This window comes from Microtus pennsylvanicus, chromosome 9, assembly GCF_037038515.1.
Source record: "Microtus pennsylvanicus isolate mMicPen1 chromosome 9, mMicPen1.hap1, whole genome shotgun sequence".
NCBI lineage: Eukaryota > Metazoa > Chordata > Mammalia > Rodentia > Cricetidae > Microtus > Microtus pennsylvanicus.
Window position 1 is genome coordinate 16,763,585 of NC_134587.1, and position 14,138 is coordinate 16,777,722.

At 43.2% G+C, this 14,138-nt stretch overlaps 1 protein-coding gene across 2 annotated transcripts in view; it reads left to right on the top strand.

The window, feature by feature from the left end:
- Positions 1–5,922: 5,922 nt before the first annotated feature.
- Positions 5,923–14,138, top strand: part of Grb14 (growth factor receptor bound protein 14) — a 97,615-nt gene continuing 89,399 nt past the window's right edge. For both annotated transcript variants that reach the window (XM_075985024.1, XM_075985025.1), the window contains exons 1-2: positions 5,923–6,255; positions 7,503–7,635. In XM_075985024.1, the coding sequence (XP_075841139.1) occupies positions 6,071–6,255; positions 7,503–7,635 (318 nt within the window). In that variant the 5' untranslated portion in view covers positions 5,923–6,070. The remainder of the gene's footprint in view (positions 6,256–7,502; positions 7,636–14,138) is intronic.

Below are 14,138 nucleotides of genomic sequence, written 5' to 3' on the forward strand. Positions count from 1 at the left end.
AGAGTCAGGATACAGGACTGGAAGGCCCTCCAGGCCTCAGCCTAAGTGGCTGGCTGTGCACTGACTGGGGGGCATGGGGCCACAGACGGTAATTACAATATCAGTAAATTTATTTGCAGCTGTTAAGCTGACAGAAAAACTACAATGCCCAATTCAATTATTTTTCTAATTATAAAAAATGATAGAAATAAAAATTTAAAGATGTTATTCAAGATAGGAGAGTAATATTAACTGCCACTGTTTGTGGTGTTTGTGGGTGTGTGGTTGCACAAGCATGTAATTCCAGCTACTCAGGAGGCTGAGGCTGAAGCATCCCACCCATGGGAATACAGAATAAATTCTAAGCCAAGTTGATAAGCTTAGTGAGACTGTGCCTCAAACACACACACACACACACACACACACACACACAACAAAACAAAAAAAACAAATGAAAGAAAGAAAAACAAGAAATAAAAAAACAAAACAAAAGCCAATAAACTCCCCCAAACCCAAACAAACAAGTAAAATAAAAACAAAACAACAATGACAAAAAATACCAAAGAATGAGCCGAGTCAGTCAATAGTTAACCATGGATCAGGGAAGGGCTCATGGGGCCCTACTCTTCCCTCCTGAACTATTGACAACTGATGGATTCTGGGGGAGGGACAATTCCTAAGTTATATGTCAGAAGGTGAGCCCACCAGGCTCCAGGCTCCAATGGATAGTTCCAAACCTTTAGCCACACGTAAAGTTCATGTTAAAACCCCAAAATCCCAAGACAAAACAAAACAAAAGGACACAAATATGGGAGAGGCCTGTGGGGAAAAGGTAGGGATTATTGAGGTGGGTAGGAGATAAGAGAGGGTTGGGGGTGAGTAAATACTACACTGTATATGTGTGTGAAATTGTCAAAGAATAAACCTAATCAATAATGAAATGTTGGGAGCAGGGACGCAGGTCAAAGAATCCCAAGCTAACACCATTTTTTTTATTATTATAATGGGTAAACTCACAGAACAGGAATAGGAAGTCTGACCTCAGGTGTATAATGTGGAAAGGAGAGAGAGAGAGAGAGAGAGAGAGAGAGAGAGAGAGAGAGAGAGAGAGAGAGAGAGAGAAAGAGGAGAGAGAGAGAGAGAGAGAGCGAGAGAGCGCCCCTGGGCAAGTTGGTGGTTTTCTCTGGGTACCTAAACGGTCACATCTTAACCTGTTCCTATCTTTTAAAGGCTGACAGAGGTTCCCCATCAATGAAACAATGGACAAGGGTGCAGTGATTGAAAGCTTACTTAACAATTGCTACAGCATCTACTCAGAAGCCATGGTAATCACTGCAACAAATTAAAGACATACATCAACAGAAGGACTCAATGATTATTTATGTAGGAGCTTGTTCTTGTTAGTGTCTTTTTTTTTTTTTTTTGTCAACTTGGCACAAGCTAGAGCCATCTCTCAAAAGCAGAACTTTAGTTGAGAAAAACCTCCATCAGATTGCCTGTAGGCAAGTTTATGGGGGCATTTTCTTGATTTCAGTGCGGACCGTGCCCATTCCTGGGCAGGTGAACCTGGGTGATTCCAAAATGCAGGCCGAGCAAGCCATGGAAGCAAGCCAGCAAGCGGCATTTGTGATTTATATTTCAGTTCCTGTCGCTGAGTTCCTGCCTTGAGTCCCTGCCCTGATTTCTGTCAAGAAGCTGTAAGGTGAAATACCCCTCTCCGCCAAGTTGCTTTTGGTCATGGTGATTATTACAGCAGCAAAAGCCCTAACTAAGGTAGAATTCATTTAAAATTATGATTTCTAACCAAATTGACATATGGATCAAATGCAATCCTATAAAACATTTAAATCGGAAAGAAAGGCTATTCCTTTAGTGATTGTGACTGTTTATACTGAAAAAAGCAAAAGGAAAAAAGCCTTACCACATCTTCTTGTCCTTACACCAAAATGAAAACCAAAACAAAAACTTCGACACGAGTGTATCGTATTTAAATGCCAAAGCTAAACAATAAATTTCTGAACTACATGGGTGAACTCTCTATGCAGGATATTAAAAATATAATCATGACAAAGACTAATTTGGCTATATTGTAGTTTATTTTTTAAACTTCTGTTTACTTTGAGATACTGGAGACTCTAAAAGAGTGGCGGCTCACATCCCTTTGTGGGTGGAACGACCCTTTCACAGGGTCACACACTAGATATCCAGCATCTCAGACATTTGCATTACAATTCATAACAGTAGCAAGCTTACAATTATGAAGCAGCAATGAAAATAATTTTATCGTTGGGGGGGGTCACAACATGAGCACTGTATTAAAGGGTCACAGCGTGAGGAAGATTGAGAACAACTACTCTAAATTTTCAGGCCCAGAGAGAAAGATGCTTTGAAATCTTGGAACCGACAAAGACTTAGCCAACTGAGTTTTCAAAGTGATAAGTTGCTGGGGCCAGAGGGCGGCTCAGTGAGCAAGAGCACTAGCGCTTTTTTAGAGGACCCAGGTTCGGTTCCCAATGCCGACATGGCAGCTCACAACCATCTGTAATTCCAGTTATAGAGAATCTGATGTCCTCTTCTGACCTCCAAGGGCACCAGGCCTACACACGCTGTATGCCAATGCAGACAAAACACTGTATACATAAAAATAAACAATCTATTAAACTTTTTTAAAACAACAAATAACCAATGAGAAAAATTTGCAAGAGGTTTCAATTGAATCTAAATGGAAAATATGAACAAGACGTTACATGACATCAATAGTCATCTTTTAAAGTATAATTGTACCCCCATACTGCATTCATGAGAATTTTTTTGCTGTGAAAATTCTGATAATATGTCAAGGCTGTGATGACAACTGTTGCAATGAATTTGGAGACCAGCATTATTGACAGAAGCTGACCCTCACATTCTATGACCTCAAATGCGATTGATTGCTACATGCACACCTCCCAGAATGTGTGCAGGAGCACACCAAGAGTACAAGATGAACTCTGGAGTAATGCGAATTAAAGCGAAAAGCACAGAGAGACTAGATATCTATCTGCATTATTCTAGGTTCATGCATTGTGGTGTTTGCATAGCAAAAGAAGTACAAGCCTTCTGTTACATACAAATATGGAAAAACATCACACACACATTGTTAGGAAACAGAATCAAGGGCGAAATGCCTAACTGATTCTATCCGTATAAAGGTCAAACCCAGACAACCTAATTGATCATGCCTAGGGATGGATAGTTACAGAGTTAAAGTAAAACTCAGAACTAGTTACCTTGAAAATCTTACTAGGAGGAGGGATGAGGCAGTTGGAGCCTGGTATATTTCTCTCTGGGGAGTGTATTGTCTTTCCTTATATAAAGGGGACGGGAGAGTGGGGAGGATGAGATATTTTCTTCAAAATGGAGGTTGGCTATCATTTCTCAGGGTAGGAGGTGAAGGGGGTAGGACAGGAGGGCAGCAGGGAAGAGGAAGCTCCCTGTGTGGGGGAGTGTGCGCGTGTGCATGTGTATGTGTGTGTGTCTGTGTGTGTGTGTGTGTGTGTGCCTGTGTGTGTGTGTGTGTGCAGAGACTGCTGCTTCTGCAAACTGACAGGTTCAAGTCCAAAGAGCCAAAACTCACCCGGATCAACCACCATCCCATCCTCTGGTACCAACATATCTGCATTATTGTCCCAGAAACCTTTGTCAGTTATGAAGAGGGGAAAAAAAACCTGTAATAATCCCCCCAACCCCATTTTGTTCAAAAAATTCTCTATAGTTCCGGCAGTGCCCTGTAACTTTTATCACACACATCTCTTATTCAGAATAATTTCTTGTAATTTTCCTTTAAATGTGTTTGGATAATTCTTGGTACAAATACTCAAACTGTTAGTGGTAGTTAATTTGATATAAGACAAAGTATTTAGAGGGGAGCAGAGAAAAATGTAGAGCTCAATAAAAAGAAAAAAATGTTATTCTTAGAGATTTATCCTCTTTTCTCTTTCTCTTTATAAGGCCTTGCAAATTTCTACCCACGGGATTACAGGACCAGAGTCTGAAGGTGGATTCTTCCTTGACTTTTGGTGAGTGTAGACTGAAGACATGTTTGCAATCCCATTTGAATCAGCAAAGGCTTCTCTTTCCTTCACATGGAGAAGTTATCCTGGGAAGCCAAATAGAGTTCCCCGGAGGATGGTGGTCTTCCCAGGGATTGAAGACATTTATCATCTTCTCTTTAGTCCTTCCTCCACGAGATAATAATAGAGAGCTCTCTTACAGAGAGAGGGGGGGAGGGGGAGGGGGAAGGGGAGAGAGAGAGAGAGAGAGAGAGAGAGAGAGAGAGGGAGGAGAGGGAGAGAGAGAGAGGGAGAGAGAGAGAGAGAGAGAGAGAGAGAGAGAGAGAGAGAGGGAGGGAGGCTGGGAGGGAGGAGAGGGAGAGGGAGAGGGAGAGGGAGAGGGAGAGGGAGAGGGAGAGAGAGAGAGAGAGGGAGAGAGAGAGAGAGAGAGGGAGGGAGGGAGGGAGGGAGGGAGGGAGGGAGGGAGGGAGGGAGGAGAGGGAGAGGAAGAGGGGGGGGGGAGAGAGAGACTGTGTGTGTACTGGGAGGGGACAGATTTTAGCCATTGATTAACTGTACTGTGACAGTGTTCACACCCTACTATTATTATTTTTTTTAGAGAGGAGAAACAGCTGCAAAATTTAAATAAAATTTAAAATTTAGGAGGTAAAATTTAGATAATGATAATGGTAAAGTTTATTTTTTCTTTCTTTAGCTGAAGATATTCGCAAACACAAACTTTATTTTGATTTTTCTGGAAACAGCTTCAATATACATTTTCAGTGCTCTTTGACAATAAGAGCACTGAAAACCCACACAGATAGGCCAGACCATAATTAAGGTAGTTAGATGTGAGCAAGAAACCTGCTTGGCATACATGGTTGAAAAGTTTTGTTCATGACCTGTGATATTAGTTTTATCCTTCAGGAAAGCCCCTGTTTTGTCCTGGGTTGATCACTGCCGTCCACGAGGCCTCCTGGAAAGCACAGCGGCCACATAGCCATGTCCACTCATGTCCTTTTTTAATTATTATTCTTAATTTTGACTTTAGGAAAATGAAGAAATTGGATATTTTCAATTTTTTGACTCAGGTGTTCTCAGTTGCCAGGCTTTAACCATGAAGCTAGTGACCTCTGCTTGTCACCAGTGTTTGGGGCTGATGTCCCCATGGGGGAGGACACCCAGGCAGGGGACCAAGGGCAGCTCAATTTTCCAGGAGGAATGTTTACTTTGCCATGGGCAGAGGTCGCGAAGGTTAACTTAGTGAAACAGGTGCCAAGGCCAGATGATACCTAATTTGGTCAAGAAACAAAGAGCGTGAACAGTATTCGGAAATCCTCCACAGAGCACAGGGATGTGGGACACTTCTCACCAGTTCAAGGGAGTTTTTCTAAGACAGCAACTCCATTCCTTCACCTTCGCACTCCACTCCATCCCTTGCTGTGAAAGGGGGGATGGTGGGGGAAACTGGGGTAAACCTAGCCCTATTACCCGCCTGGCACCCCGGTACTGTGGACTCTGCCTGAGGATCCAACAGTTTAGGTGATCTCCCGCGGCCCTGCAGGCATGGAAGGATCTAAGGATCAGTTCTACTCTGACCCCTGCAGGTTGGTTGTCGGGTCCTCGGAGCCCAGAGTGGCACTGGGCCCGTGGGACTCCCGGATTCAGCCTTGTGCTCGCTTGCCCACCTGAGAAGGCGGCGATGGGGCCTCAGGAGCCAGAGGCCGAGGTCCCCGCGCGTCTGCAAAGTGACACCAGCGCCCCCGAGTGCCCGGGCCACGCGCAGGGCCCGCCAGGCTGGCGCGCCATCCTCCCCGCCCCCCGCACCGCTCCTCCCGGTCCCCACCCTCCACGTTCCCACCCTCCTCCTCCGCCCCCGCCCCTCCCCCGCTCCCCGCCCCACAGTGTCCCAGCCGCCCCGGCCGTGAGCGCAGGCGGCCCTGCCACCGCACCTGCTGGGCGCTCGCTCGCTGCTCGCACCCGAGCGCCACTGCTCGCACCCAGCCCTTCCCCACTGTCGTCGCGCGGTCGATGACTCCCCAGACCCCTGGCCGACGACCATGACCACATCCCTGCAAGGTGGGCAGAGCGCCGCGGGCCGGGCGGCTGCCCAGGACTCGCCGCTGGCCGGGCAGGTGTGCCGCGTTGCCCAGGGCAGGGGCGACGCCCATGACCCGGCGCGGGTCCCCGGACTGCACGCGCTGTCGCCCGCCTCCGACGCGACCCGCTTCGGTGCTGCAGACAGGTAGGCAGCTTGCAGGGGGGAGGGGGAGAGGCGTCCGGGTTCACAGTCTGCTGGGGTGAGGAGGCGGCCCAGGGGTGAGTGTGTGCCCAGAACCCAACCAAGTTTTGAAAGTGTCTGAAGACAATTCCCATGGAGTCAGCCCCCGCGGGGTCAGCAGGGTCTCAGGATCTCCAGGTGCCCTGTTATAAATAGCATCGCGGGTCTGTGGAGAGCCGTCTGTCTCACCTCTGCCCTTTAGTGTGAACCAGGAGGCCACACTCCAGACTGACCACACTCAGCTCCTGGGTGACCCTTTTCATACTACACTATGGGCTTCAAAAACCGAAGCGTGAATGCGTTCACCTCCCACGTAGAGTCTTCCGGGGACCCCGGAGACGCAAAGCAGGATTGACATTTGAGCAGTCTTTATGTTCCACAGGAAAGAGCAGAGGCTTTCAAAGGTTTCCCATCTCCACAGAAATCAGCACCAAGTGCCTTCGGAGTTGTCATACTTTAGGAAAGAAAAAAAGGCGACAACAGTATATATATATAAAAAAAAAAATCTGTGGCCCTTTGCAGGCATACATGCAAATACCACTCTGGCTTCTTTGTCAGGATTGCAAAGTGCTCTGGCTTCAGCCAAGTTAAAATAACTCACCAGCGGGCGAGCGGACATTCATGCTAACACGTTTTATTGACTTACCTTCCCAGAAGGATTGCCTTGGTGTTCAGTATCTATAAGCGCTTGAAAAAACGAACAGACTGTGTGTGGGCAACATTGTGAATGAAATTTGAAGCGAGATGAACCACATCTATATTTAATAAATCATAACTTCCAGCAGCGATGAGTAAAAATTCCTGGGGATGAGTTCATTGGATGTAACTTACAGATTTTGTCAATTTAATAGGCGCCAGGCAATGGCTCATCCCTCGGGGTAATGTTTGCATAAATCATGACGTGGCCTGTATTGGTGTTCAGGAGAATCCTGAGTGCAGGAAATGGAGTGATCATGCCTAGTGAGATTTTTTTTTCTCTTTTTTTGGCCAGGTGTGTGTGTGTGTGTGGGGGGGGTGCTACAGAATTATTTGTGCTAGTCGGCATATTTTCTCTTGCTCCACAGAGAGATAGCGCTTTCCTGTAACTTGTATGGTGTTAGCATTGTCACAGAGTGGGGCCCATTAACCTTAACAAACGCTCTCTCCCCTGACAGCAGTTATATTTTACATTCGGTTTTATGTAAATGACATCCTATGTTCTCTTGGTGTAGGAGAAAAAAGAACGATCTGGATGTTCTGGAAATGCCGTCTATTCCCAACCCCTTTCCTGAGCTCTGCTGTTCTCCGATTACCTCTGTGCTGTCGGCAGGCCTGTTTCCCAGAGCAAACTCAAGGAAGAAGCAGGTATGTGCTTCTCGGTTTGGAAAATGCTCGTGTCTTCAGAGGTGTCAGTCCACGCAGACTTAAAAGAATTTTTCAATAAAGCATCAAGAGAGAATTTGCTTGACTCATGCTACATTACCCTTGCTGAAGAAGTTCTCTAGAGATAACCTTCCTTTTGGGGCCTCAGTTTCCTTAACTGTATAGCGTCAATGTCCAAAGGATTCCTTAGAATCTTGGGGAAGAGTAAGAGAGATGTGCACCGTCCTTGTCGGCTACAGTCATTCACTAGGTAGATGGGACAGTTGTGTGTGCTGACAGGTTATCAATTTCAAATCTCAATGTTAAATTGAAGGGATGGGGCAGTAGTAGTGGGTGGGTAGGGATTGGCTGTTTGTTTGCTTTTAACAATATCTTTCCGCTTACACATTTCATCCTATGCTAACCTCAGTTACCAAGGGAGGGAGCACTGTAAAGAACCTGGCAGGAATGGAGGGATGGTTCAGCAGGTGAAGGGTTTTGCTGCCTAGCCTGAGGATCTGAGTTTCATTCCTGGGACCCATATGCTAGAAGGAGATAACTGAGTCCCAAAAGATTTTCTCATACTTCTCAGTGGGTTCTATGGCAAGTACATGTGGATAAACACTGCACACACACACACACACACACACACACAGAGAGAGAGAGAGAGAGAGAGAGAGAGAGAGAGAGAGAGAGAGAGAGAGAAACACACACATGCATACACACACTACCTTACTGCATAAGGTAATTGAAGTACAGGGGCTGAAAATACTTTCCAGTAAGTTCTACATTTTGGAATCTCCAGTTGCAGAAGATATCTGACTTGGAGGTAAGGATCAGAAAATGAATTTTTATTTTTCTATTTTCTTTCTTGTTTAAGTCTAACTTATACAAATCAGATTGCAATGTCCAAGCATCCAAGAGACGATGCCTCATGATTATACATTTTGGGAGAGAAAAAGCAACACATCCTAGAATTATTCATCTCTTCTCATGGACTTATTCCAGTTTTGAACCAGCAAAATAAAGAACAGCTTCACTTGACAAAATCCACCTGTTCCTTTACAGGGAAGGAACAATAAAATTCAACACTCAGATAACTGTGGTGAGGGGAGGGAAGGAGACAGGTAGCCATGTTTCCATCTCTTCTCTTTTCTTTCCCCCTCCTTTTTTTAAAAAACCTCGGATAGGTTCGGTGATGTAGTTTTTCTTAGGGAAAAGAAGAAAATACTAAGGGAAGAAAGCATATTTTTATTGCAAGGCAGCAATAATGGACATAGCAAGAAATGCGCATGCAGGAGTCTCACAGGTGTTCAAGCACTGTGATGTGTGGATGGAGAGACCCCAAGTCAACGTCATGTGTCTTCCTCAAACTCTCCGTCCCTTGTTTTTACATTTATGTATTTATCCCTCTCTCTCCCTCTCTCCCTCCCTCCCTCCTTTCCTTCCTCCCTCTCTCCATGTGTGTGTGTGTGTGTGTGTTTATTTTCATGTGGAGGTCAGAGGACAGATTTCAGGCTTGCTATCTGATTCCACCATGTGGGTCCCAGGGATCAAACCCAGGTCATCAGTCTTGGCAACAAGAACAAGTGCTTTTGTCCACTGATGCATCTTCTACCCCACCCCTTACACACAAAACCTTTTTCTTTAAGACAATGTTTCTCACTGTCTAGACTGGCTGGCCAATGAGCTCCAGGGAACTAAATGCCTCCAACTGTACAGATGCACACTATCATGTCCAACATTTGGAAATGCTTTTTCGGTGGCTGTCTGGTATATACCAGACAGGGTTGGAACCTGGTGGCAGCTGGGAGAGACTAAGAGGGTCTATTCTCATCAGAGTAAGATTTGAAGTCTGATTGCTAAGCTACACATAGCTTTTCTGAAATATCCCAGCACATTGAGAGTTTGGGCATGGAGTTAGGGATGACAGATTTAAATGTGTGCTCTGTTGCATTGTTTTATCCTGGGTGAGGAACAATCTGAATGACGTTGGCATACTATTCAACTGGAGGGATTTATCAGACAGTTTCTTCAGTCATGGAAGACCACGCACTTCTCACGTTATCCTAGACAGTAGACACCTAAGCAGGTAGAGATGCTCTCCAAGGAGTGATTGGCAAAGCAGGCTGTGGTATGTGACTGGGGTAGAGGCTGGAAAGAGGAAGAATGGTTGAAAGAGTGACCTGGGAAGACATTCTTTTTAATTTTATGAATAAACACAGGATCCATCTGTCTAAAAGAAATTCTGATAGAACAGGCTGAGTTCAGAATTGAAAGGGAGAGTAGGTATTGGTGTGTTCGTGCTCACGGGTGGTGCAGTTAGTGATGACTTTCAACTAGACAAAATCCAGACTCTGAGCGTACTGCAGGGATTATCTTGATTTGGTCTAATCTGATGTGGGAAGATTTCTTCCTGGAGGTGGGACCATTCTCTGAGCAGGGACACCTGACTGGATAAGATGGAGAAACTGAGTGAGCTGAGCAGGCAGGCATTCATCCATTCATTGCTCTTTCCCGTGGATGCAATGTAATTAACCATCTCAAGCCTTGCTGCTGTAACCTTGAACTGTGAGCTGAACTAAACCGTTTCCTCTTAAGTTGCTTTCATCATAGTATTTTATCACAGAAAAAGGGAAAGAAACTAAGATTAGAAGAGAAAGAGGGTGCCTAGGTCTCAGACCTGGAAGTGCCTTCGGATCAGGCAGAGGCATTGGAAATGGTTTTTCAAGTTAGGAAGATGGAAAACCAGGGAAAAGGTGACTCGTTGCTCACTTCAACAGGTTTCCTCTCTGCCCTTGCAGCCTGTGTCCGGCCTGAGAGAAAACACTGCACACACACAGGAGGCTGAGCCAATTTATGAGCTAGTGCTGGTTGACTTACTGGTGCCAGTTCCTGAGGGGTGTCCCACTGTCTCTGCCTAGGTCAAGGACTGATAACATTTTGTAGAGGATGTCTCATTGTCGAAGAAGAAGATAGGTTTCCCTTTTCTTCTTTTTTTTTCCCCTTTTTACCTCTCCCAAACTTTGCATTGAAAATTGATCTTTTATTTTAATTACTTTGTACAATCTCAGTTCTTTGGGATGTGGTGCTTTGAGTACTCATGGCTCTCCATATCAGTTATTTCCATAGGCTCAGCACCTTTATCACACACAGGCATGGCCCACCCCCTTACAACACAGTACTTCTGGCCCCAATATCTGCAGCCTTTGGATGAGATGATGTATATGATGGTATGTGGCTACATTGCCCCTCCCAATATGACTTACGGCCGAAACACAGGAACATGACACCTTTTTATGCATCATCTTTCATTTGTTAAATCATTCCAGACATGTTGGAAGAAAATTCTGTTCTCTCCCTAGGAAAAAAATGAAGAAAGAATCGTTACTTGTTATTTACAAATGAATGTCTAAAAGGTTTGAGAGACTCCAGACTAGAAACGTTAAATTTCATTTGACCTTTCAAAGCCACAGTCAAAATCAGGCCACAAGTGTGCTTCCAAAAAAAAAACCATCTCGAGATGCTTCCATGGAGTGTGATTGGTATATTACACTGGCGCCACAAATAGGATGGGCTTTATCTCTTTGGCAAGTAATATGTGCCAAAGCATGTAGCGCTGTGTGATTTCAGTATTATTTTAACACAAGAACTAGGATGGAAATCTCTTCTTTAGCTTCCACCCTCTTTGTTTTAATGTTAACCCCATCAAATCATGAGCCTGTTTCTTTGTGTTTGACAGTAATAGTTATTTAAAGTATTCGTTCCTTTAACATATGTGATCCAGGAAAATTACTTACATTAAAAATGATTTTCATTATCTAAAGAAATGCCTTTTATAATTTCTGATAGAAATTTGCTAGGAAATTATCCTTTACTGATGGATGCCAAAGACCCATTTGAAGACACTCGGAGAATAGGAAAAAAGGAAGAGATTTTGATCTTCACAGCCAAATCATTTCTTGTGTTGCTTTACAGGCCTTAAATAATTTTTGAGCTTGGACACAGTTTGTGTAGGTTTCTGGATGGTTGACTCCCAGGTCTGTATAGGGTAGCTAATGCAGAATAAGGTGCCTGGACATTTTCAAGATTCAACCCAGTGAAAAATTACGTCACTGAATACTGGGGTTTGGAGGGATGCTTGACATCATCTACTGCCCTACTTTCATTGCCGTGTAGATTGTGTCTAAGTGATGCTAGGTGCTTAAAGGTGATGTCACTAGGATTTGGCAATTGTATTTTTTCAGGACTTGACAGTAGTGTTTTTTCAGGAGGTACAAATCTCCAATGACAGCAAGGACCAAGGATCATGTAACTAGTGTAGGTAGTAAATTCTTGTGAATATTCTTAGCTACAGCCTTACCTTCAATACAAGACAGCAGGTCCAACTAACCCTGTCTGTTAATATTCATCTAAAGATGTGGAATTTCTTTCTTTTTCCCTTTTTTAAAATATAACTCTATGATTTTCCTATGGCTTTGCTTTTCTAAAATTGATATGAAAAATCAATCAAAGAATTAGTTATATCAAATCATATTTGTTAGTATTGTTAATAACCAACTTTCACATGCAGTTTATGGTCCTTGGTAAACATCCCAGGAGAGTATTAGAATGTAGTTGGTCATTGTAGGCTGCCTTGTCAATCTAGTATTTAGGAGACTGAGTCAGAAGGATTGTGAGTTCAAGGTCACAAGGTATTTATAGTGCATCCAATAGAATATAATATCTTTATGTGTTCTGTGATAGATATATACGGTTTCTAGTCTGTCCTGCAGCATTTTTCTTTCCCTCCTTCTTTCTCTCCTTCCCTTCTCCTCCCTTTCTTTCTTTTTTCCTTTCCTTTCTTTCTTTCTTTCTTTCTTTCTTTCTTTCTTTCTTTCTTTCTTTCTTTCTTTCTTTCTGTTTGTCTTTCTTGAGGCAAGTTTTCCATGTAGCCCTGGATGACTCGACACTTGCTATGTAGAAGAGGTTGACATTGAACTCACAGAGTTCCACTTGCCCCTGAGTTCTGAATGCTGGGAGTAGTGTGTGTACCATAACTCTCAGCCCCTGTAGTCTCTTCAAATATAGCTCATAAAAACAAAATTGTCTCCCAAATAATTAAGACATTAGTTTTCCATATTCTTTGCCTTGGTTATCTTAAGGAAATTTCCTCTAATGTGTTGATGTTGTTCAAAAGATAACTGTAGACAGAAGTTTCTGTCCCACCCAGCCCCACAGCTGTTCAGTCCCAAAGAAACACACAGAGGCTTATATTAATTAAAAACTGTTTGACCTCTTAGCTTGGGCTTATTATTAACTAACTCTTACAACTTAAATTAACCTATAATCTTTGTCTATGTTTAGCCACATGGTTTGTTACTTTTTATCAGTAAGGCATTCTCATCTTGCTTCCTCTGTGTCTGCGTGGTGACTGCATCTCTTTGTCTTTCATCTCTTTGCCTTTTGTCTTCCCAGAATTCTCTTAGTCTGGTCACCCTGCTTATTTCCTATTTCCTGCCTGGCTACTGGCAATCAGCATTTTATTAAACTAATATGAGTGACAAATCTTTATGGTGTGCAAGAGCATTGTCCTACAACATATAACTAGATCTCTATCTTCCAATTAAAAGTCCTCATGTCATTGTGATGCCAATAATTATACCACTGTATATGCTGTCAAGCCTGTATGTGTGGTCCAAAGGATTTATGTATGCTATTCCATATTCACTACTTTAATATGCATAAATCAGAGAAAGAAAGTCTACCCAAAAGCTCATAGTTCCCATACTCAGCGATTATCAAGAGTTTGCTTAGTTTACTTCAGCTATTCCTTTAAAAAAAATTTAATTTTGTGGGGATATTTTGGAGTAAATCTAAGGCATTCTACCATTGTAACTCTCTGCCTAGTTTTTATATGTGAGCCCTGAAAAATACATTTAAGAACTATAATCCAAATAGTATTGTTTCTTAACAAAAATAATTCCTTTGTATCATTTGAAAACACTCATAATCAAATTTTCTCAGTTGGAACAACACAAGAAATATTCACATTACATATTGATTATGCTTCAAATGTCTGAAAATTAGCTATTTGGAAGTCTGAATTTATCTTCAGATGAAAACAACATCCTAAATTGTATTTAGGTCCTCCAAGCTATTCTACGAAATTCCATTTAATGTGAAATGAAATGCAATATATATACATTTACGAGAAGAATCATAGAAATAATGTTTGTTTCTATTAGGATGTCAAACAACTCTGTTTCCATCACAGTCCTTTGCTCCTTTTGAACGGTCCTACTTGATGAATATCATTGTTATTTTGGAGAATGTAGAGTGCACAGATATTGCAGCACGATTAAAGCAGTCTGTAAGAGCCAAGGTTTCTCAATGGGTCCTCAAAAACCACCATTTGTGGAGAATTTTCACTTCTTGCAGAAGTCCTTGACGAAAAACATCCCTGAAAAGGAGAGGGGAAATGGACTCCTTGTGTGTTTTCTTTGCTGTGTGCACAAAATCATCTG